The sequence below is a fragment of the Tetrao urogallus genome (genome assembly GCF_951394365.1).
Source record: "Tetrao urogallus genome assembly, chromosome: 6".
NCBI classification, from domain to species: domain Eukaryota; kingdom Metazoa; phylum Chordata; class Aves; order Galliformes; family Phasianidae; genus Tetrao; species Tetrao urogallus.
Window position 1 is genome coordinate 22,951,960 of NC_136819.1, and position 24,809 is coordinate 22,976,768.

The 24,809-nt window shown below is 45.2% G+C and overlaps 3 protein-coding genes across 4 annotated transcripts; 1 reads left to right on the plus strand and 2 right to left on the minus strand.

Annotated features, from left to right (window-relative positions):
- Positions 1-376: 376 nt before the first annotated feature.
- NDUFS3 (NADH:ubiquinone oxidoreductase core subunit S3) lies at positions 377-5,024 on the minus strand (the record flags this gene model as incomplete). Of its 2 annotated transcripts, XM_079537377.1 has the most annotated exons (7): positions 377-628; positions 1,809-1,928; positions 2,310-2,435; positions 3,573-3,722; positions 3,983-4,080; positions 4,833-4,904; positions 4,979-5,024. In XM_079537377.1, the coding sequence occupies 7 exons, from the start codon at positions 5,022-5,024 to the stop codon at positions 461-463; spliced, it is 780 nt and encodes a 259-aa protein (XP_079393503.1). In that variant the 3' UTR covers positions 377-460. The 2 variants fall into 2 exon arrangements, with proteins under 2 accessions (XP_079393503.1, XP_079393502.1); XM_079537376.1 differs by lacking the exons at positions 4,833-4,904; positions 4,979-5,024 and adding an exon at positions 4,341-4,522 and having other exon boundaries at positions 3,983-4,103.
- Positions 5,025-5,254: 230 nt separating this feature from the next.
- Positions 5,255-11,434, plus strand: KBTBD4 (kelch repeat and BTB domain containing 4; the record flags this gene model as incomplete). The annotated part of the gene is made up of 4 exons (XM_079537317.1): positions 5,255-5,273; positions 6,762-7,382; positions 9,909-10,015; positions 10,574-11,434. The coding sequence occupies 4 exons, from the start codon at positions 5,255-5,257 to the stop codon at positions 11,432-11,434; spliced, it is 1,608 nt and encodes a 535-aa protein (XP_079393443.1).
- A 1,002-nt stretch (positions 11,435-12,436) lies between these two features.
- On the minus strand, positions 12,437-14,392 carry PTPMT1 (protein tyrosine phosphatase mitochondrial 1; the record flags this gene model as incomplete). Its single annotated transcript, XM_079537836.1, has 4 exons — positions 12,437-12,577; positions 13,677-13,868; positions 14,076-14,156; positions 14,222-14,392. The coding sequence occupies 4 exons, from the start codon at positions 14,390-14,392 to the stop codon at positions 12,437-12,439; spliced, it is 585 nt and encodes a 194-aa protein (XP_079393962.1).
- Between the last annotated feature and the right edge of the window lie 10,417 nt (positions 14,393-24,809).

The window sequence follows — 24,809 nt, forward strand, 5'->3', positions numbered from 1 at the left end:
AATTCAAGTGCTTCTTGTGTTGTCCTAACAACAGTTGGTTTAGAATCATGAACATACACGAGCTCTCTGTGTCTGCTGCATCTATGGTCTTCCCAGAGCCCATTGTAGAGCTGAGACATTCCTCTTATTGAAGCTGCACAGCCATCTCAGAAGTCTCCTCAAGTTTGCACTAGTAAGTGCTCAGGTTATGACTTATGCTTCCAGGGACAGCTAACAAAAGTAGCGTATCTAAAGCAACTCCATTCAATTTCCAAGCAAAAAAGACAAACCTAGGATCTTAGAGCTCAAAGTTAGATCATCAGGACTGTAAATTAACATACTTCATCCTGAGTTTTTCATCTGGGTTGAAAACAACAATTTATGTGATCGTGACAGGCAAGAGTCTCATAACAACTTTTATTACTATAAATATTACATTCAAACAGAAAGGATGGTGCCATGCACCCACTCCATTCTGCTGCTATTTTGCATCTTCCTTCTTGGCTCCAGGTTCTATTTTCAGGGGTTCTGGAGGTGCACGATAAGCAGGAAATGCCTCCCAAGGGCTATTCAGATCAAACTTGCGGAATTCCTGAGATAGTTCCACAGGTTCTGCCACTACTCGTTTCACTTCATCATCATACCGCACCTAGAGCAGAGCAAAGGACAATCATTTTCACACAGCCCCCACTGTCATCTCTGCCACTGGATGTAAATGGTTATGACCAAGATCAGCCTCCAGTACAAGTAGCCCTTGTTTTTATGCCATGGATGGGATAAAGCACAGGTCTCTGCCACAGCTTCAGTTCTCCTAATTCACAAAGAGGAGACCTCCAAATGACACTGGGACCTCTGTACTCTCCAAAAATACCCTCCTTTCTGCTACCACGCACCTAAGGTGTGTGGCCACTCTGAATCAGGAGTACCTAGCCTACAGTCCACACAAAGTTTACATGGAATAATGTGTTTAGTTTGCCATATGGCAAAGGAAGTTCTCCTGAGTCATTGCAGTACGGTGGTCTATCCACACCACTGTAGGTGGGGACTACTCTCATGAGTATCTGTGAATTGCCATCATGTCAGCTTGTTTGGTTGCAGTTGTGCTTCTTAGCATAATATTTGGAACAAAGGGCAAGGGTAGGTGAATACTAGATTGGACTGATTTATCCTTACTATGTCAATCCAGATCTCCAAATCTGCTGCCTGCTCATCATTTACAGGACTGCGCTATTTCTATTTTCTTAAAACCACCTGTTGTCTGCAGAACCTCAGTGTCTCTTCTTGAGACTCAGCTCAGCCTCAGAACTGCACCAAATACAAATGCTTCTGCGAAAACAGATACTTTGAAACTAAGCAGATAACCAGATACACTCGTTTCACTCGTGATTTAGCATACAATAGTAAATGCTTGATGAATGAAGTCAGTTGAACTCTAGTTCTGTAACTTAAATTTAAAACTAAAACTCCACAAAGCAGAATTCCAGGTGCAGAAAGATCTGTTTTGTCATTTACTTCCATAGGCATAAATAGCTTTTCAGTAGAAAGTTTCATGCTAAATGCAGAAGCACTTTCTCTGTCCAAGAAGTGTCTGTGGCACACTGCACATTAAAATTGCTCAGTGTTCCTATCTTTAGGCTGCCTTATTGCAGATGATATATATGATGACTTCAAATGCTGGAGATATGTACAGCTTGCTAGAATGCACACCAGTTAAATGTCTTTAGCTGCCTTTTAGATGAAAGATTATAAAGCAATCGCATCTCCGCACTGAAACTCAGATAAGAATATTAGAGAGATTTTATAACTGCAGACACGAATGCATCTCCTACCTCTACATAACCAGAGAGTGGAAAGTCCTTCCGGAAAGGATGGCCTTCAAACCCGTAGTCTGTGAGGATTCTCCTTAGATCAGGATGGTTGGCAAAGAAAACACCATACATGTCCCAAACCTAAATGAAAGGGAGACAAGTTGAATTAGACAGTCTGTCTCCATTCTAACCTCTCTAGCATGTCCACGATTCCCCACCTCATCTGGAAAGGTCAATCCAACCATGAAAACAAACAAGTCCTGCTAACAAAAGCTCCTCTTACTTTGAACAAATACTTTGTTATTATATCCACAGAATTTCAATCACTTGCCTGGTTTTGTGTACTACCAGTGCAAGTCATAAAAGAACTAAACAAAAACAAACAAACACCTTTTTTCCCCCTATTCAGAAGAGGAAGCCAGTGAAACACTTCTTTCTTTCTCAGTGCCCTAAGTACCAAGTTTTATCAGGAAAACACAGCCCCCCTCAAAAGAGACTGCTCCCAAGTATGCTGGCACTCACCTCTCTTTCATACCAGTTTGCTGCTTTGTGCACAGACACTGCTGAATCAATAGGTGTCAGCTCATCAGTGTATGTTTTCACACGGATCCGACTGTTGAATCGCAGAGACAGGAGATTGTAAACAATCTGAAGCAGAATACAAGAAGGCATTGGGCTTGTATGGACTTTGAAAGTCTCTAAGCAATACAAGACAGGCTGAGCAAAGATACATTCTATTTCAAATATTCCTTTTCAGCAAAATCACGTTCAGCTCTTAGGAGCTGTGCACTGAAAGGCACTGTAACTGAGGCTGCAATATATTATCTCTTTCTTGGAAGTGTAACAAAAAGCATGTGGGATTTATAAAATGTCAGTTGTTGAAAAACAGTTGAAGAGGAATACTAAATCTTCAAGAAAGAGAATACTGGAGGAATGAAAACACATGACAATAGACTGTCACAAAGAAAATGGCTACCAATTACTCTCAGTATTCAGTGATCCAATTGGAACATAAATTTGTTACCACAAGATAAACAAAAGAGAAAAAATAAATTAGCTACTTTTCCTTATCCTTGTAACTTTCTGGGAATTAAACCACATCGCTTCTCCCATTTGAAGGATGATCTGCCCAAATTGGACAAAGGAAGAAGGACATCTTCATCAGTAAGGAGGCAGCCTCCTACAACCAGTGACCCAGAATTTTATGCTTTTATACTGTACCTTTTCCTAGGGTAAACTACAATAAATTGAACAGAGCTTTCTAGTACTAGGTGAGAAGACAATATGCTGAGTATCTAAACTCCTTCAAATAGGTCCTGATGTCAGAAGATGTTTTTAAAACTATTGAAGTTTGTCCTTTTTTAGAAAATTGTTAAGGAGAAGTAGACTGGTGGAATTTTAGGGCAAATCATGATTGGCTGTGTCAACAGCAGCGGACGGACCCAGGCAGAATAAGGAAGAGTACCAGTACGTATTTAGCAGAAAGAAGGCTCTGGACATTTTTGTAAAAACAAAGCAAAACAAACAAACAGAAAACCAACCACTACTACCACTCCCTGCAAAAAGACTTCTAGCTTGTTCTAGAACAGAACAGGAAAGCCAAGCTAGGAATTCATGCAGTATCAGTTCTACTACTACTTCCAAAATCAACAGGTTAAACAAACCCTGCACTTCAGAGTGGACTTTTATTTTTGTGAAGTAAAAAATGCAGTTCTAGCTGCAACAGCACCCACAGCCATTAGCACTTGTGAAACTGCAAGTTTGATGTCTTAGAGCAGTTCTTACCTCGAAGCGGTACTGCCGAGATGGGACATCAACAGCAGTCAAGTCAGCCAAGGACTTGAACTGAGCATTAGTATGATCTCGGAGGAAGGTCAGAACTGGAATAATCCCATCTGGATGGATCAAAAGCTCCAACTCATTGAAACAGGTCACCTGATGAAAAGGATAGAAAGGGAACTAGCACACATGCTAGTAAAAGTGAACACTGCACAGAATCCAGCAGGACATCATACAAAGAGAGCATATGGTACAGCAGATACAATGACATCAGAGAAAGTGGCTCAATAGTAGTTGTAATTTTTGTGTAATTCTGACAAGCTCCCTCCCACACAACAACTTTTGACATCTAACAAGAAGCAGTGTGTTCATGCGGTCCCTTGCCTCCCAGCAAGAACAATTTCTTGAGCACCTACCTGTGCTTGCTGGATATACTTGGGCAGGATCTCAGCCACATACTCCCCAAATGCACAGAGCTGCTTCTGTTCTACTTCATTTTTTGGTCTGACAGTAGCTATGGAGAACAACAGATTACAGCAGGACAAGCCACAGAAAGAGTAGCAACATTCATCACGTCCTTAAAAATCCCTTTAATCACTCTCAATCTCTGAGTAGCTCTTTCAGAAGCCAGGCAGATTCAGGCATCCTACAGAGCTTACTTATGGTAAACCTGAAGCTAAATATACAATATGTGCATAGCGGAGTGCAGAGTTCACTGTCACAAAAATAACATCTGGGGAGCAGATGGCTGAGGGGAGACCTCCTCTGAGCTACCTGAGAGGAACGTTGGTGATCACCTTTCTTGTGTGATAAGTAATAAGATGTGAGAAAAGAGCCTCAAGTTGCAGCAGAGGAAGTTTAGATTGGGTACGAGGACGAACTTGCTCATGGAAGGGGGGGTTGGGCATTGGAGCAGGCTGCCAGGGAGGCAGTGGAGACCTCATCCCTGGGGGCATCTCAGACATGTGCAGATGTGGCAGTGAAGGACGTGGCTTACTGGTGGGGGTCAAAAGGCCAGACAGATGGTCGGGCTTGGTGGTTTCGTAGTTCTTTTCCAGCCTAGACGAGGAGCCACAAGCACGTTAGCGTGGCCAGAAAGAAGAGGCAGGAGGGCACCCGCAGCGTGCACGGCCACCGGCACCCTCACCTTCCTGCCCAACATCTCGGTTCCCGGGAAGCCGCTAACCGCGCTCGGATCCGGGACAACGCGAACGAAGCCCTCCGAAAACAAAAGGCCCCTCCCGCCGCACTTCCCGCTTCACTTACGGCGCGTCTCCGCGGCTGAGCCCCCCGCCAGCCGGGTCTGCGCCGCCGCCGCCGCTGCCGGGCCCGCACCAGCTGAGGACAGAATGGACACGCGTGAGGGTCGCGGCGCCCTGAGCTGCCACCGAACGCCGCCCGCCCATCCTCACCTCGCCGCGCGGCCCGCACCAGGCCCCGCGCCGCCGCCGCCAACATCCCGCCGCACGGACGGGCAAGGGCACGGACCGGAAGCGGAAGAACTCGCCGCCACCGAGCTTCCCCCGGGAGCCGGAAGCGCGCGGGGACTTCTCGGCGGCGCTTCCGGGTGGAGGCCGGAAGTGGCGAGTGCTTGGCGGCGCCTGGCGCAGGGTGAGGGGCGCGGGGGAGCCGCTGGGGCACCCCGGGGCGGCGAAGGCGAAGGTGGAGGGAGGCTCCGGGGCGGCGGCATGAAGGGAGGCGCCGCAGGTGGGTGTCGCACCGGGCGGAGTGGGGCTGGGGCCTGCTGCCCTGCGCTGCGCGGAGGAGAAGGCGGGGGGGCTCGGGTGCGGAGTGCCGCAGCGCCGCGCTCACCGCCCGGAGGCCGTCCTGTGCGCTGCGTGCCCATCAGCTTTCCGAGGATCGGCCTTCCCGTTTGCTTTCTGAGGCGTCTGCTGTAAATCCCACGTCCTTCGTCGTGGTCTGTAGCCGTTGCTGACGCTTCCCCGTGACGCGGCTCCAGCCCTCGGGAGCTGCGTGGGCTGTGGGCAGCCGCTCGTGACGTGGGTTTTGGGGCTGCGGCTGTTGGGTGCCGGACTAGGAGCTCTGCGGGACGGGCTGGTACCCGCTAAAACTGGGAGCTTGGGGCTGAGGGGTTCTGGGTCGTTTCCTCGGTCTCGCATAATGGATGGTGATTCAGACCGAGAATGCCGTAGAACAAAGAGGTCGTACTTAAGACGGACCGTTCGGGATGGCGGGACCTGTCCAGTCCGTGAGGTGGAGGAACTGCCACCAGTGAGCAAAGCCTGAGTGAGGAATTAGGAGCTTTCCTGCACCAGCAGAGCAGCTGCAGGAACATGCGTGTTTAAAGGCATGGGAAAGTAACCATTAACCTCCTGCAGAGAAGTCACGTATTTGAGAAACTATGTATTGGAAGTCATGTTCAGTATTAATCAGTTCAGTTTTGCTTTCAGTCACCATAGTTGGATAGTTGAGGTGTAGAACTAGAGGGAATGCAAGCAGGCTTGTTAATGCTGCCAGGAGCTGTGTTAAAGAAAAGCCTCTTTCCCACAGCAATCCTTAGCTGGGTCTGAAGCTTCTTCAACCCAGAACACTCCCAGTTGTCTCCGTTGCCTACTCAGCAGTATTGCAGACTGAGTTCTCCTTGTCACTTGGGAAACGGTGACTAAAAGCATGTAGCAAGTTATTTTGCATGCTGAAAATCTGTGGCCACACAACGTGGCCATCAGTTACCTCATGTAGTTAGCTTGAAGGACTGGTGGTTGTGTCTGGCAGACTTTTTGGTGAAAACAAAATCACATTACGTGGTGCATTGCGAAAATTTCATCACATTGTTTTTGGATGCTAGTTAACTCTGCTCTTTGCAGTACAATACTTTAAACCCTTTCTGTCCCACCTAGCCCAGCTGCAGTAGTGTCACTTTCCCTGGCTTTGCAATTATTTCTTTGTGTCAGTGAAATGAGTTGTGGAAAGATATGCAAATTTTCTGATTCTGCTGGGATGCTGTGCTCACTGGAAGTTTGGTATATATTATAATTTTAATCGTGCCAACTTCTAATTTGTTTCAGTTGTTTTAGTTTCTGAAACTCCAGCAGAAGCTTCTGGCTGTGCTATTTATGTTCAGTCTCTGAAATATGCTGGCTGCTTACCAACACGCTTGCTTTTCCCTTTATCCTGAAGGATTGCATAATCTTGTTAGTGGAGGGAGAAAGCCTTATAATAATTGTGATTTCACAGATTGCTGGAGGTCTGATCTGTGTGGCACCATGGACTCGTCAGAAGAGACTGGAGGCTCCTCTGCTGAAGAGAACTACTTTGTTAACTACACCTTCACTGACCGCTCGCACTCAGGCCGCGTGGCCCAGGGAATTATGAAATTATGTTTGGAGGATGAGCTTTTTGCTGACGTTACAATATCAGTGGAAGGCAAAGAATTCCAGCTGCACCGTTTGGTCCTCTCAGCTCAGAGCTGCTTTTTTCGTTCCATGTTCACTTCTAACCTGAAGGAGGCTCACAACCGGGTGATAGAGCTGCAGGACGTTAGCGAGAGTGTCTTTCAGCTCCTTGTGGACTACATTTACCATGGGACTGTAAAGCTGAGGGCCGAGGAGTTGCAGGAAACCTATGAAGTGGCAGATATGTACCAGCTGACTGCCCTTTTTGAAGAATGTTCCCGTTTTCTGGCCCGTACGGTGCAGGTCAGGAACTGTCTGCAGGTGATGTGGCTGGCAGACCAGCACAGTGACATGGAGCTCTACACGGCTGCCAAACACTGTGCAAAGTCACATTTGTCTCAGCTGCAAGACACGGAAGAGTTCCTGCACCTACCTCTTCGCCTACTGACAGACATCCTTACAGGTAAGGAGTTCTGGAGGCCAGCCATGACCTGCATATGGGAAGAGACTTTGAGTCTGAGAGTCTAGTGGGGATAAAACAGATGGAAAGATACAAGCTTTCATAATCACTGTCTATTCAGAGGCTTAGCTAAGCAATGCAAAACAGTCTGGATAATTTAATCAGAAAAAAATTCCACCATAAACTGTCAGTGGAAATGAAGGATCTACGCTATAAAAAAAGAGACGTAGAGAACGCTGCTAATTCTCAGCAGTTTCTGAGTCAACAGACTGAAAGTATTCCAGGTTTTTAAACATCACTTAGTAACGTTCAACATCGTTTATTTTTGTTTGCATTAAAAATAAAACCAGTAAGCCTTACAAAATAAACATCTTATGAGCATGTTTTTGTTTTAATTCTTCGTCATTTAACATTACAGTGCAACAAGTCAACATTTGTAAGGCTTGAACACACAGGCCATGTTTCTAGATTCTGTTAGTGTTATTAACAATTTTATATAATTACTAGGATTATTAAGGCTAGACACGCAGCTGACTGACACAGAGGCATTGTAACATCTTAGGTAATACAGTAATTACCTGTAATGTAAATGTAATGGATGCAGTGACCTAGTGTTGTGAAGGATGTGTCAGCACAGTAACAACTTACTTCATTCGACACCAGTCCTTAAAGATTCTCTGTTGCCCTCATAGGTACAGGCAGTACGTTAAAGCTTTTTCCTGATGCTTCAGTCACAACTCAATTTTTGTACAGTTGCATATCACTGTTAGAGGAAGCAGGAACAGAAAAGAAGCTCATACATTCAAATGTGTTGGACTTGGATCCTCAGAGATTATCTCTTTCTTGCTTTATTTAGAAAATAACTCTGTAAACAAGTAAAATAATATACTTTGTGTGTCAATGTTTTGTGTGCTGATATAACAATACACCTACCATGATTGGCTTCTTTGAAATACTAACAAATCTGTCTGGTAAGACTTAAAGTATCCTCTAAAGTTGAGTCTTTGCACATGTTGCAATGCAGTACTGCAGTATTTATTTTGCAGTTAAAGGAATTCAGAGTCAAAAACCAGTTCAGAATATGTACTGAGAGCTCAAAAACGATGATAAAAGTAGGGCAGTTTTGGTAACTATCCCTAGCTACGATTTTTAGACTAAGTTGTGACTTCATTAAAAACAAAATACTAAAGTTCTGAAGTAAAGCTATAGAGGTCGATCACCCTTTAACCCTTCCTTATAATGATTTCACATAGTAATCATAGTTCGAAGGACTATGACCTTTAGTGTTTGTGGTCCTGAAGTAAAATAATTGCTTAAGAATTTTTTTTCCATGTCATTTATTTTCATATATAGATTCATGTCACTCAGTTTTCATGGTTAAACTTAGCTCATGAAAATGGATTAAGAGCTGAAATACACTTTCACTGCTGGTAGGGAAGAACTTTTGCAATTGCTGCTTCTTTGTTTAGTCAGTGTACAATTAAATAGAAGTTATTACTAGCAAGGATTAAAAAAAAGTCATTAGATAGTTGTTAAGCTTACCTTTTATCGTGTCCCATGATCAGTTTTAAAATCCAAGTTTTTCCATTTAACCACTACATCCAACAGATAGCTCACAGAAATGCTTTTTTTTACTGTTGAATAGAGTAAAATTACCTGCTTTTCTTCCTCCCTTTTCCTCAGTCCTTTCAGTGGGGAGAAAAAGATTTAGTTGGAATTTGTAGGATGCCTTCAGCATGGCTGAATTCAGGGTTTGTTGTGAGAACAAATTGCAAAGTGAGAGGAGCCTTTAAAAGGGAATCCTCTTGATGAACGCAGACTTAATTGTGTTAGAGCAGCTAGCTGACTTTCAGACTACAAGGAGATACTTTCTAAGTACTATATTGATGGTGATGATGCAGTAGTCCGCAGCGTAACAAACTTAGTTTTGCCTGGAAACTGGTAGAAATCTGATGCAGTCTGTTACGCTCAGTGTCACACTGCTAAAGAAAGCTATAGCAGCTCACAGGGGATTTCCAAATGTTAACAGGATAGCAATGACAGAGATGTTCTCTGTACGCTGTCAGAGAGCTGACCCTCAAGACTGAACAGTTCCTGCAGATGACCTTTGCTTGATGAGTTTCTAGGACCAGTGATTCAAGAAATGCAAATGCTGAGAATTTTAAATAAGAGAATTTTTATGCCTAAATGCTTAATTAAGATAATGCTTTTCACAGTCACAAAACAACATAGAACCTCTTCCCTGCTCTCTTCCTCTTAGACATAAGTTCTTGTCCAAATCTATGTAAAACGCTTTAGATTTGCCAGCTTTATCTCCTGCTACTTGAACAAGGAAACTTCATTGTAGTTGCTAGGCTGGCATTACTGATCATACCTGCCCAAATGTATAAACCTCTGTATTTTTTTGTCCTTTTCCTTTCTCTAGAAGGTAGGGCTTGTTGAGGGAGGGGGTGAAGGAGTTGCAGGAAAAGATGTTCTTTGGTACCTATGTCTAGATACCATAAATTTCTTTCTGTCCCCAAACCACAGATGGTGTTCCATGTTCTCAGAATCCAACAGCTGCCATAGAAACCTGGATCAACTTCAACAAGGAGGAGCGTGCAGGCTTTTCAGAGACTCTGCGATCAAGTCTGAAGGTATAAAAAGATCTTTTTTTCTAGGCTGTTTAGTAATTCTGCACTTCTCAAGGCAGGGTATATTCTGCCCAGAGGTGTGATTGAAAGTTACAACACAAATGCCATTGAAATTGATTGTGTTTGCATAAGGAATACTTCCATTGTTATAACTAGCAGCCCCACTGACTGCTTTTTTTTTTTTTTAATTTTAACCTGAGGTAGCTTTCACTGGTGGTTAGAGCATTGCCACAAGTAACTTCCTTTAGCAGATGCTCAGTTGTTTGAAAGACCATTGAGAAATTTTAGTTTGGCATTCTCTTTGTAATAGTTACTCCATCAGCAATGGCACCAATCCCTTCACTCGACTGCAGCCACAAAGATTCCAGTGAAGTCTGTTGATAACTTTACTATGTCAGATATGTGTGCATGCTCTAGGGTAGCATGGCTTGGCAAGCAGAGTGCATGCCTCAGGTTCGTAGGTGGGTTCCGAAATGCTGATAAAAATCAGTCTCAGGCATCACTGATGTTCGTGTAAACAGGCCTAGTTCTACTAAGACTGACAAATTCCTCGTTTCTTAGGTGATTGGAGAAAATGTTCACATCTACCTGATTGGAAAGGAGTCATCGCGAACACATTCACTCGCTGTCTCTCTGCATTGTGCTGATGATGACTCCATCAGTGTGAGTGGCCAGAACAGCTTGTGTCACCAGATCACAGCAGCCTGCAAGCATGGTAGTGACCTATACGTTGTTGGTGGCTCCATTCCACGCCGCATGTGGAAATGCAACAATGCAACTATAGACTGGGAATGGTGTGCCCCTCTGCCCCGTGACCGGCTCCAGCACACTCTTGTCTCCGTGCCAAGCAAGGATGCAATATACTCCCTGGGGGGCAAAACTCTGCAAGACACTCTCTCTAATGCTGTCATATATTACAGAGTACGAGACAATGTCTGGACAGAGACCAGCCAGTTGGAAGTGGCTGTCTCTGGGGCTGCAGGTGTAAATCTTAATGGTGTCATTTACCTGCTGGGCGGGGAGGAAAATGATTTGGACTTCTTCACCAAGCCGTCTCGGCTTATTCAGTGCTACGATACCAACACAGAGAAATGCCACGTGAAGCCATACGTACTGCCTTTTGCAGGGCGCATGCATGCTGCTGTACACAAGGATGTGGTGTTCATTGTAGCTGAGGGGGATTCGCTGCTTTGCTATAATCCCTTACTGGATAGCTTCACCCGGCTGTGCTTGCCAGATGCCTGGAGCTCAGTACCATCCCTCTGGAAGATTGCCAGCTGCAATGGCAGCATCTACGTTTTTCGAGACCGCTATAAAAAGGGCGATGCAAATACTTTTAAACTTAACCCAGCCACCTCTGTTGTAACAGTCACAAGTGGCATCAAAGTGCTGCTCACTAACCTGCAGTTTGTCCTGGCCTAATGGGGAAGAACAGCCCCAGTAATAGGACAGGCAGTGATGGTGTTCTGCTGCGCAGCTCAGAGGTACCCACCACCCTCAGCACCAGTCCCAATTACTACAAGCTCACAACATCCAGTAAAGAGCCCATCTGCACAGAGGAAGTACAGGCCTGGTCTTTTAGATAGCACTATTAAAGCTGAACTGATGCATCTTAGATTTCAGATGGACTAAATGCTATTACTGTGATCCCCTTGATGATAAGCTGCTTGTGTTTGAGGCCCAAACCACAGCAAGTGGCTTTTTTAGCTTGGAACCCGTCCACAAATCCTATAGCATATGGAGGACAACCTCCTTGGCACAGACGGTAAGTTTTAACTGCCTGGGAGACTACGTGTTACTGCCATTGTCAGTCACAGAGTTAGATTTGCGCTGTCTGTACTCCAGGGATGTCCCCACTTAAACGTTCCTGTGTTGCTACTGCTGGAGAGGCTGGGAGAAATATTTACAGCAGACAGATTCCAGAGCTGACCCCAAGTAGGTTGCGTTATTCGGCACTTCTCCTAGAGGAATGGTAACAATCTGGGAGTTTGCTTATTGCTGTGTCATCACCAAGCATAAAGAAGGAGATTGTTCTTATGAGCATTGGCTTCCTTTACTGTACAGGAAATCCCCACCTGTAACCATAACATACTATTGGTAAAAGATGGAATTAAGACCACTTCCTCCTACCCCTCTCTGTTGGCACTGTAATCCCTTGGGTAAGAATCTGAATAAAGTCTCTACTGAGACAAAGTTTTCTTTTATTGGCTGCAAATATTACAAAGACTTCCATGGATTGCGGTTCAGCCCAACATTCATGTGCAGGTGAGAATGATAGCACTCAAAAAAAAAAAGTGGCCATATGGAGAAAAAGTTATAATGACAGCCCAAACTCTCTTTTACCATAATTTATATAAAAATTTCTTTATTGAGGGTCAAGAAGTACAATACTTAAAAGAGCTGAGACTGAGATTTCGGTAGTTCTCACTGACACTCTGCAGTTGTCCCAGCAGTAACATCCTTGTGAAAACTCTCCAGGATCTGGACTTGTTTACGCCGAATAAGGATGTGGGGACGGATCTTGGCAATAGCCTCTATTGCTTCCTGAGGGCTCCAGTGATGCAGCTGAAAAGGCAGAAACCCTGGAAGTGAAAATCCATTCCATCCTTGCACCAGTTAAGGGAGCCCCCTTTGGATGTTACAGGCAATGTTAGCACTGTTAAAGAACTGGTATCTTTATCCCTTCTATTTACTTAAACTTCCTCAGAAGGGCCTGAATCTCACTGCAGTTTCATGATATGAGTTCCTCAGTTAAGGAGGGATGGATGGTGCTGCCTGGGACTATCTCACTCAGAATTCCTACGTGTTGTGAATAGTTTCATGTCCCAGTCCCACCAGACAGAAAGGGTAGTGTTTTATTAAAACATTACTATTATCCTGGTACTTAAGGAGTTAGTGCATCACTACGGAAAGATTTTCCAAGGAGTGTTCAGCAGCACCATCAGTAGGATCCATATGTGGGATTTTGTTTTCAGTGCCAACCCACTTAGCTCTGCAGAGAACTCAGAAAGCCAGCACTACTTCCCTTGATCCTGAGTTGCATTTACCAAGAAGCGTAGAAAGGCTCGCCATTTCAGACAGCCAAGGAAAAGGTCTGAACAACAGAAACAGACCATTATCTGCTCAGTGAACTGCTAGAATCAATTAAGAATCTCAGAATCTCTCAAAACCTGCTCAGAACTTGCTATATTAATGGCCCAGCGGTCCAAAGAGCTTCTTGAAGTATGACTACTTTGCCAGAGCCACTACAGATAGCATCATATAACACATTTCAGAGCTCTGGCACAACAGCAGTTTCTCTTTCCAGTAAAATCAGGCCATCTTTGTCAGTGTTAATAACTTGTGCCATAAGTGCAGGCAAGTGAGGGATACAAAGATAAATGAGATCATCAAAGAAAGCTTCGACCGCTGTTCAGGAAATCTAAGCTGATTGTTCGTTTACCCTACATTTGCCAGGTTCTACAAAGCAGACAATAGCGCGACTTTGGGGCTTCACTATTTACCTCTTTTGAAATGAGTGTCTATTCCAAACTCTAAAATAATGGAATACGAATGCAGCAGCGCTTGCTCAGGTGTTTCTCGAGCAAACGCTGGTAGCAGCGGTCGGCTGTGCTTGCACACAGTCGATGAAAACAAACCCCGTTCAGCAGAGAGCTCTCCTTACTCGGATCAAATAGGCCGCTACCACGGTGGCGCTGCGGCAGCGCCCCGCCTTGCAGTGCACGTAGACGCTGTTACCGCGCTCGCGGTGCTTCAGGATGAACTCGACGCCCTCGTGCAGGTTTTCCAACGTGGGGACTCCAGTCAGATCCACGGTGCCGAGGCGCAGCTGCTCTACTCCCAGCGCCTCCCACTCCTGAAACAAGCGGCACGTTCACCCGCTCGAACTCCGGCTCGTGCCCTCGAGGAAGAACACCCGGAGCTTACCAAGACACCGACAGGGAGACGCGGCGGTGCCGTGACCGCGGCGAGGCGGAGAGCGGGGAGGCGAGGGGTCCCCCCGCCCGCCGTCCCGTTCCCACCTCCCGATCCCCGGTCCGCCACGAGGCCGAGTGGAGCCCACCTGCGCGGAGCAGCAGAGGAAGCGGGTCTCGTACTCCTCGTTCAGGGTGAGGACGGCGCGCACGTTCTCCTCGGCCACCAGCTGCGGGCACAGCCACCGTCAGGCGCTGCCGGGCTCCTCCGGCCCGCCCCGCCGCGCCCCCTTACCCTACGGCTGAGGCCCCGCAGCGGCAGCGCTCCCAGCAGCACGGCGCGGTCGATGCGGTGGAACCAGGGCCGGCGGGAGGCGGGCAGCTGCGCCCGCAGCGCCGTGTACAGCAGCGTCGGGTAGAAAAGCAACCGCGCCGCCCCAGCGCCCAGAGCCGCCGCCACCCCCATCGCGGCCGGGCGGGCGGGTGGTTGGGCGCACCGCCGGGGAGCGCGCGGGGGAGCGCGGCGGTGGCTGCACGGAGCACGGAAGGTCCGTCCCAAGGCTGAGGGAAGCAGCCGGCTCTCGCTTCCCCCCGCCTCGCGCCCGGCGTGGTCTCTCCCGGAAGCGCCGCCATCTTGCGAAGCCGGCCCGAGGCGGCGCAGGGAGCCGAGCGGCTGCGGGTGGGTCTCCGGGGGCAGGTGAGGGCGGCGGCCGGCAGGAGGAGCTCGGGCCGGGCCGGGCAGGAGCGGCGCAGAGCCCGCGGAGAGCGCGACCCGCCTCGCGCAGGTAACGGCCGCCTTCCCGCCCCGCTCCCCGGGCGCTCGGTCCCCAGCCCACCCGGGCCGCGGCGGCGGCCTCCGCGGCACGCCTTCCTCCCCCCCGCGCGCTTTCCCGCACCGCACGGAGGATTGGGGCCGCCCGCCGCCTCCTTCCGCGCGGCGCCCCGGGGTTCTGGCTGCCTCGCCGCGCTCCGGGCCTGGGGAGGCCGTCGGCCGCGATCCGAGCGGTGACAGCGCCTCGGGCCGCGGGGCGGCGGCGGCGGGGGGCGCTGCGGCTGCGAGTGCGGTTGCGAGTGCGGCCCGGGGCGGCGCCGCCTGTGGGGGGCGGGAGAGCGGCGGCGCGACCGGGCGGCGGCGTGGGGCCCTGCCGAGCGGGGCCGGAGCTGTGCCGGGAGCGGGTTCGTGCTCTGGGGCTGGTGAGGGGGGAGGCTGGTTAGGTGGGGGTGAGTACGGGGCTGGAGGTTATCGCCGTTCGAGTTGTGCAGCCTCAGGCGTGGGGAGTGGTGGTGGCCGCCGTTGGAGCAAAATATAAAAAGCAGGAGAAGCCGAATGTAAACTGGATGGTAAACGCGTGTCGGAGCAATAAAGGTTAATAAGAGCGTGAGATTTTTATAGGACTGTTTACGAGGAGGAAGTAGGGAGGCTGCGTTATAATAAAGCATGGAACCTTTACTCCTTCGAATTCCCGAGGATTCGTGGCTCGGACGTGCTCACCTTCAAGGCACGGACATTCTTTCTGCCAGAAGTCGTGGGTGCATTTTTCAAACGCTGCAGCTTTCTCCCGTTGTACCGCTTCAGTGTGCTCCTGGGGTGTGTTTCGACAGGAGCTCACTTGATCTAGAAAAAACTTGATGGGGATATTCACCTTAAAACATGCTTTGCTTCTGATCTGCGAGAGCTTGGCCTTCCTAAGCATCTTGATTTGTTTTATTTTTTGTTTTTTGCTTGTATTTGTCTGTTACTTCAGGCTTAGATCTTTGAACTAGCAATCACAATAATTGCTGAATAACCTCCTAGTGCCTTTAGCTGTCTTTTTTATTGCTTTTTTTTATAGCATAGCTCATCAGCTAGATTAAAACACTGCAGTGACTTGGCACCACGTGTCCACAATCAACTTTTTTTCTGCTTCATTCCCCTTGGCTGTATTCTTGGGAGCTCTGTAATGTGAGTTATCTGTATGCAGGTCTGTAAGAGGCAGCTTTACTGGAAATAACATTGCTGTGGCACACGTTTAAAAATCCTTACACCTTTACTTTGTTATAGGAAATGGGAAGGTGGGTGCAGCATACATCCAGCAGCTTTATGTCCTGTTGCATTGCTGCTGATGAGGAGACCTCTGGGTACAGGCAGAATTTATATATCTGCTCCAGGACCTGCCTGCACCTCTACGTACCGGCAGAAGCATTAAGTAGGGATAATGTGAGATTTGCTATTGAAGCAGCTGCAATAGTCCAGTGTTCTCAGATATGGTTCAGCATTCTTGTTTATCAGACTTGATCTGAGTTTCTTAATGCTTTACTACAATCTAGGCATTTTCAATATTGCTTCTTGTCTTTTAGTTTACCATTCCCCAGGAGTTTTGCAAATATTTGTTGCCTTGGTAATTGCCCTTATGTGAGAAGTACCATTTTAATCCGTTGCTCAGATATTCGGTGAGAAAAAAAAAAAACAAACACAAAACACAACAGTATAAATCAAAGCAAAATAAAATACTGAATTGTTTATTGGAATGGGAGTTGTAAATTAAGAAAAGTTGTGTGGGCCCTCTAATGATATTTCTCTTGAGGGTTTGCAACACAGTATCTTGAATTGTTATCCTATTGCCATTTTTTTTTGAGACAGGAGAGAGGCTTTGATGGAAGAAGTATCTAGCAGTCTTAATGTACTTCATCTTGACACAGGACTGCCTGTGTTACATGGAAAAATGCCAGACAGCACCTCTTCTGTCTCCACTTGGTTGTCCTGCCAAGATGCTTTATGTTTGGGGCATAACAGTGAAAAAAGAGCCTTTCAGCATTTGCACTTCCAGGAATTCCCGGATGTCATTTAAACATCATCTTGTTCACACTTGATCCAAGCACGTAAAGCTGAAATATACATTAGGTGCAGGAGATCTGGGGAGGACAAAGGAGAAAATGTAAACTGCTTTAAAGCCGTAGGGCAGATAAATCTGCGAAGACTTGCTGTAGCATTGAATAGCTCACAGCTCTGGACTGTGATAGACAGAGCAGGTGTGTTTGTTTATGACAGCAATGTAATGAGGCATGGTTGTCATCTCAGGTAAAGGAAGTCTTTCTGGCATCTTGATAAGCATGGGACTTTCAGCCATTTTAGCTCCACGTGTTGCAGAAGAAAGAACGTTACTCTCCATTCACCCTGAATTCAGCCAGCAACAGTGAGGAGCAAGTAACGAAGACCCCAAGCTGAGCAGGAGACTTCATTAAACTCAGAAAAGAATTTCTGTTTTGTAGGTAGTTTGTGTGAGTTTATTTACTTTATGAGAGCTTTATCTCAGAACTAGAATCATGGTCCGTGAGCTGTCTTCTCTGTCCCGTGTGCACACGTTGTCATACTGTCTTCAGTCTTCTCAGTATGTTGTGGTCTGTTTTTTAATTTGCACTGGCCATTTTACTGGCTGTCCTGCTAGAGGCAGAGTGCTAGTGGCAACCTGCACATTTTGGTTGCCAGTACTGTTGTAGACTTAGAACTAATTTAACAACTTGACTTGATGTGATATCTTTAGACTAGATGATACAAAGTGGTCTTAGAATTACCTGTTAGATTACACATGTTGGTTATAATTAGTTGTAAATGTAATTTGGAATAGCTGGTTTAGATGTTGTAGGCAAATGAGTCGGCACTTCGGGCTCTTTGTCCTTTCAGCAGCACATCTTGAGGAGGTCTTAAGTGAGGATGTGAATGAGAGGGTGAGTGGTTGCTGAGTGGGCACTGTGTCATGCTGGTACATAGCAGGCTTCCCTTTGCAGAGAACTGTTTCTCTGCAGTTGCATGCTATATGTTCTCTCAGAACCAATTTCTTTCTTGATTACTAGAAAAACTCAGCTGAAGTTCCAGAATGGGCTTTATTGTTTTTGCTTGAAATTAATTCAAGTTTTTCAGAAAATAGGTCTTTGCAGTAGCTTTCACTTCTGTCTGCAGGCGGTTTTGTACTATGCCTTTCATAATAATAATGTGGTTCTTATTTGCTAGATTTCAGCATTACACATGTCAAAGTAAATCCATCATTCTTCAAACATCTGATTTAAAATTCCGTTTTTCACTGCATCCATAAATATTGTTTGCTACTTTTTACTCAAACCGTGGTTCAAGAGCGATTGCAACATATATGTATCTGTGATATCCACAGATCCTTCAGAATCAGTTGGCTTTCCAACTGAAGATTCGTGCCTGTTTTCCCAAACCAGAGGATATTGTTATTTATGAAGTCTGTAACTGAAGTATCTGGCATTGTCCAAGGCTACATACAAAAGTGATAGCATCTTGCTTAACTTACTATAGAGATTTGCAGGATGGATACCAAGCATCCTAATGCCTGCAAACATTTTACAAGGTAAAGCTTTGAATGCTTCTTCCTGTGGGAAAGCAACGAAGTAATGATCTTTCAGGAACAGAAATATTTTGAATGTCTCTGGGTCTTGCAGTTCCTGTAGGTAAAACAGTGTGAAGGAAACTCTTCTCTCATTATAGTGCTAGATTCCCTTCTAGATCACTGTCTTAAAATTTTCCTGCTACCTCAGCTGTACCTGCTCATTATTTACCGTCCACAAATTCCTGTTTTCTATTTAAGCTTCTAAATAATAATTAAAAAAAAAAAAAAAAAAGTCTTGTGAAAACTTGACTAAGCAAAGAATTGCATTTCTTCTTGTATTGTCTTGCCTGTCTTCGTGTTATGACTGCACAGTGCTTAGCATGATTCCTGAGTGGAACAGTGAAGAATCCTTGCACTGTCAAAAGAGCTGTTAGGATTTACTGGTGGGAATGATCCACGTGTGAGGTCTTTGGAGAAGGGATTGCATATTTACTTCAGGGGTTTTGGCTGCACGGAAGTTTGTCTGAGTGCATTTCTGGTTCTGTGGTACTACGTTCCTAGTGTAGGTGAAAGTTATTGCTTACACTTACTCAGATAAGAAAACTTTTCTGCTAGAATTTCTAACTTAGTTGCTTACCACCATGTGAAATATGTGATATGCTAAATAGAAGAAACAGGCAGCAGCACAGGGAGAAAAGGTTCAAAAAGACTGCTGTAGTTAGGTTTTGGGTGAAAAATGCCACGCGTGTGTGTGCTTCCAAAACCAACAAGGCAGACCTGGCCAGTTTAGCAGTTCTTGAAATGCTGGTAAACGTGGGGATTCCCTGGAAGGGAGGTTTTTGTCTCTCTTCCAAGTTGCTGCCAAATTCTATTGGGTGGAGAAGAGCATTGGTAGTTTCTGTGTTGCCGAGGTGGACTTTCAGCAAAATGAACTTGGACTCATTTCTAAACAGTGACGACTCCTTTAAGTTTGTACACTTCACTCTTTTCTTCCCCTACACAGCATGATGGTGAACGAGAGTGTGCGTGTGTGGAGGAGCTTGTCTTAGCTACGGGCTCTGTCGGAGACCATGTATGGGTAAAGCGCTTGGGCCAGTTCAGCTCCCTGCTCCTCCCTCCTGGAGAGCCGAGCAGAATCCCTTCTGCTGAAATGCTTGTTCCACTTTCTATATTTGTACAGCAGCAGCAGCTAGCTAGGCGGTGTGGCCGGCCTTGTGTGTGTGTGCAGCATTTGCTGAGCGGAATTGAGAGCCAGAGTCACAGTCTGTCGTTACGTCTGTCTGTCTGTCTGCGTCTGGGGAGGACTGGCATTCCGAGTGAAAGGTGATCTGTTTGTGGATGCTTTGTTTTTCTTTAATGTAAAATGCAATTTGTCCAAGCTGGGAATGTAGTTGACTGGGAGTGGAGGAGGGAAAGCAGTTGTCTTACAGGAAGAATATGTGGTGAGTGGCAGCGGCACCAACAACGTCACTGCGAGCTGCTGTCTTCTGGGGGGGGTTTAATATCCTTGCCTGCTTCGGGGAGTGGTCAGCCATGGTCTGATTGTTGCCTTAGAAGGTCTGTCGTCCCTGTCTGCCATGAAGATTAATGAAAACATGATCCTGCCTTTGCTTGTTAAGGGCAGGAGGGATTAATGAAGAGCCAGACCTTGGCTGGCCTAGCGTAGAATAAGGAGTTGGTGTTGAGGGGATGGAGTTGTAGGAAATACCTTATTAGGAAGAGCTGGAAGCTTGTTCTTGGTACTTCCTTGGCTGTTGATTTGCATAAACTTTGTTTTAAGGCTCTGCAGGCAGTGGGAGGGCTATTCACAAGTGGTTTTCTTAAGCAGTAGATCAGGTGAACAAATAGTGAGGGCAGTCTATTGGCTGCTTGAACTGTAGTAAACTGTTGATACAGTAGTGGAAGGGTGCTCAAAATAGTGGCAGTAACTGGATCCGCCGTTAACATTGGCAAGAAATCAAGAAGGGGGGAATGGGAAATAGGATACAAGTACTTTTTTTTTCTGTCTTTTAGGGGATGCTGTCCACTTCCAGTTTTTCATGCCCTTTGATTATCTGTGCAAAATGAAATCTGCTTTTGGAATATGAGTGAAGAAAACATTGTTTTACTTGTAAAGTAGAAGTATCATCTTAAAATCTTTTTTGAGAACAGTGCTTCAGAAAATCAACCGGAATTATTTTTTCTTTCCTACCACTGCGTTGTCTTCAGCGTATTTCCTGCTGAGAAAGCTGTGTGTACCTCGAATTTGGAATGAGGAAATCCTGGAGATGAATGGTGGGTTCTCAGCTGTCTGGCAATGCCTGAGTCCCACAGTGCATGCAGGCAGGGAGCTGTGGTTGATGTGTGGCAGAGGGATGTGTCATGCATGAGCTCAAGCGTCTATATGCTATGTGACTGCTTTTGGATCATTCTTTGTGTAATAGTGATACACCATGGTAGTTTTCTCAACTTCATCAGGCGAACCTGTGGAATTTGTGAATGTTTGGATTTCTAGGATATTAAGCATGCTTTCTTAAGCATTCTTATATGTTTCAGCATTGTCACATCCTCTTAAAGCTCTCTGCCTCTTTTCCTGCTTCTCTTCCTGACTTCCCAGCTGACATCCTCTGGTTTGTGCTAGCCAGAACAAAGTGGCACAAGCAATATAAACTGTTTCTAAGTTTACAGTAACAATCAAAAGCAAATGTTGGTACTATTCAATGCCAACAATCAAGATTGTGCAATTCTTCTATTTTGAAGTGTTCTCCAATAACCATACTTAATTTTTGCCTGTAGTCTTGTAGCAGGCATGTGATTAGGCAGTTTCAACCAACACTTGGAAGTAGGCTATTGCAGACTCAAAAACTGTTTATCTGTTCTGTGAAAGACATAATGACAAATGGATAGAACACCGTAGAAATGCATGTTTGCCAAGTGCATTGAGTAGATACAGCCAGGCTTTAGAATGGCATTAAGTCTCCATTTTGTGAAAATCTTCTTAACGATGCTTAAGACAGTGACATTGTTTAGTCCAAACAAAGCAGTCAGTTGTGTTTCTTGGAAGGCAGATGCTTTGAGCTGTGTAACAAATTTATTGTGTACCTGTTGCCAGCCAGTGCAAAAAGAGAGACTTTGCACACTGCCCATTTCCAGGAATTCCAGTGGTTTGTGGAGCAAAATATGATGGTTCAGATGCGTAAGGGCAGGAAATCCTACTTGGTGTATGTACTGGAGTTTAGGGGATAATACCTGTTAATCCATTCTGGATTGACTGCGTTGTTATGCTGTTTGTAAAAACAGTTACATCAGGGTTGGAGACCAGTAAGAAATTAACTTTTATCTGACATTCTTTGTAGGTCCAGAAATTCTATAGCAGGAGGGTTTTGTTTTTCTTTTTAATTTCTTTTAAATGTTTATTGCTTTCATTCTGTGCTAACTTTTTTTTGGCATCATAATTGTGCAGTTGAAGAATAATGTTATGTCAGGGGTGGATATGTGGGAAGATTGTGGGAATTTGGAATTCAGCCCAGAATGAAGTTAGCTATATTTGTAAAGGCTGTTGAAACAGAGGAGTTAAACTTGAAGAGAAGAGGTAAGGTTGATAAGTAATTTAAGCAACAGCTGATAAGACAAGGTTGCTAAGGATTTACTTTTGATTTAAAAAGCTGAATTATAGTGTTAAGGAAGGGGCAGACATCTTTAAATAATGGAAATGGTTCATGGGTGCAGAGCTGGAAAGTGAAGGTAATTGTATAGAAGAACATGCACAAACCTTAGTGTGTTAGTAATGGAAATACCGGAACTCCTCATCGTTTGGGACCTTTAAAACTAAAAATGGTTTATGAGAAGATAATTAATTATGACAAACTCAGCACCTAAGTCTGATAGTGCAAATCCATGAGTCATCTGAATGAGCACATGCTGGTATTGCTCTGGAAAGAAGCTTATTCCATCTTTCAAATGTTTCCCCTTTCCTTTATGCTGCCTGGAGCTTTCGTGAGGTTGTGCAATGAGTTGAAGCTGGAAAGATGGCTGGGTTAAAACTGCTGGTTTCCTGTTGTTGGTAGGCTAGATCAGACCTGGATCACTTCCTTCCCTGGGCTCATTATACACAGGTAGGGAAAGATAGCTGGGGAGGGAAAAGTTATGCTCTGTTCTGATGTCAAAAGGAATGGCTTACATTGGATCTGCAGTAAGGATTATCTTGAATGGTACATGTGCATTTTCTCCACGTTTTTATCTCATCTTTTTGGAGACCTTATAGCTAGTCTTCTCTGGAAACACAACCTGAAAAGTTTAATTAAGAATTGTTTGCATATAGCAAATATATTTGGTCCTAGGCAGAGAGGTACTAGGTGTTCTCCAAACACACGTCATTATGCATGCATATCTGATACATGCCATGTTTGGTGTTGATATGCAGAGAATCCTGCTCTTCTTTTTGGGGAAGAAATAGGTAACTTCTAATGTAAGGATGTAGAGAAGACAGTGTGCCATGTTGTTTGCTTTGTGTGGTTTTGATTCTGGAAGTATGAAGTACCTGTAGAATCTAAATGTGAGGCAGAGAAACTCAGAGAACCTGGCAAGGTATTAGTGGGTTTTGTGTCTGTTTGGTGGCCTCATGCAGCCAGAGCGGTATTTGTAGCACTTGCTGTGTCACAAAGTTCCTGTTAGCAGTGGAAAGCAGCTGATGTCATGCTGTGCCTTCCAGGAAAAGTGAATGGAAAAAATGGATGGAGATGTAAGTGAAGAATGTCTGAAAATATGTGCGTGAAACTACAAGCAAGGGCTGAGTCTTTCCAATTCTTGGCAAAGCACAGGGGCAGCCTTGATCCTTGGAACTTCTTCCTTCCCAGCCCTTCATAAAGGTCTGGCAGTGACTGATCCAGCCTTTGCAGCAGGGAGTGCTTCTGGGGCCTTGAGTAGAGAGGAGCAAATGAAGCTGCCTTGGCACAGGTGTCCTTGAGCGTTAAACACAAAGGTTAGCAGTCAGGGTGGGGTATTTCGGGGTCCCCAAAAAAGCTACAGGCATGCTTTGTGCAGTAGAAGGCTACTGAAATCAGCAGGAAAGAAGTCTCTTGATCTACTTATGTAACTTTAGCTAAGAACGGACACTGCGGTGCGTTAGGCAGAGAGAAGTTCAGTTTAAGCGTAGTGCTGCATTTGTGAGTGATACTCAGAAAAATGTTCCATGATGCCCTGCAAATTTATTAATGTGTTTTGTGGTGATTTTGGCAGTGTTAGGCTGTGAATTAATGCAGAAGAACTCGCGTTTCTCAATTATTTACAGTGGTTTTTATACTTGACATGCTACATGAAGATATTGAAATGCTGTAAAAAAAGAAGAAACCAAAGTATATCAAATGAAGACAAATGTGAAACTTTCAGAGAGCCTGAGTGGAGGCTTAGGAAGAACTCCTTTGCAATGGAATGCTTAGATTTGTTCAAAAACTCAAATGAAATCAGAAATCAAAATATTCCCAAGTTAATGTTCCCACAGCAATGCCAGTGGTTTCCTGTGAAGAAGAAATAGTGTGAAAAGTTTTTGAGAGTTACAACTTCACGTGGCTAGTAGTAAAATTTCTTCAAGTTAATAAAAATTAAGTTAATAAAAAATTACCTGCTTTTGAAACTGATTTGAATCAGTTTTCATCCTTTAAAATGGAGTGCTGGCCTCAGTTCTTTACAGATGTAAGGTAAGAGTTTATCCACTCAATTCTTCAAAGAGCTCGGCTGTGCCTGTTGCCAAACATATAATATAAATATGTTGCAAACGTGGGATTTCAAGCTTAGTCAACTTCTCGATCAGTTACATTCTGAACTTTAGGAGTTAGGACACATCAAAATTGTTTTCACTCTGAAGCTGGCAGTAAATGGTGAAAATGTATTCCCTCTTTGTAGTGGGTGCATTAGTGCAGAATGCTGATGGCTTTAGTTAGAAACTTACCATATATTTTTTCCCCCTCTGAATTCAAATCTATTTGATTCCATGAAATCAAAGAAAGGCTTACTTTACTGTGGAGCTATGCAGGCTGTGTGTATAGACATTACACAGGAATGCTCTTCCCCAAGGTTTTTGCTTCTGGGCCTAATGATAGAGAATTGAAAGGTTTCATTTTTTTGGCTGAAATGGATGAGGCTGTTGAGATGCAGCATGGCTTCCAAAAGCAGGCACGCACAGTGTTTTAGCTGAGAATTTTGCTTCTGTTCAGTATACCTCAGTCTTTTACCCAAATAAGCTGTTAAGCTACGGCTGATTAGTCTTCCCTTGGCATGTGTGGTACCATAAAGCAATTGGGAATTTTCCCGTCTCCTTTTTTGTTCTAAACTGCACTGATTCCAAAATGAGCACCTCTCTTACTCTTTAATCTGTTCTTCCTATTATACCTGTTAATGGATAAACTCAGGTTCTGGTAGTTGAGCAAACTGTCGCAGGCGGTTCAGTTTGTGTGCTAACTGGCTGTGCAGACTGTCTGGTAACCTGCGTGCAGCTGAGTCCTCTGGCCTGTAAGACTGGAGAAAACAGTATCTGGCAGCTCTGCCTGCAGAAATGAATAGGCACAGTGGCTAGTAGTA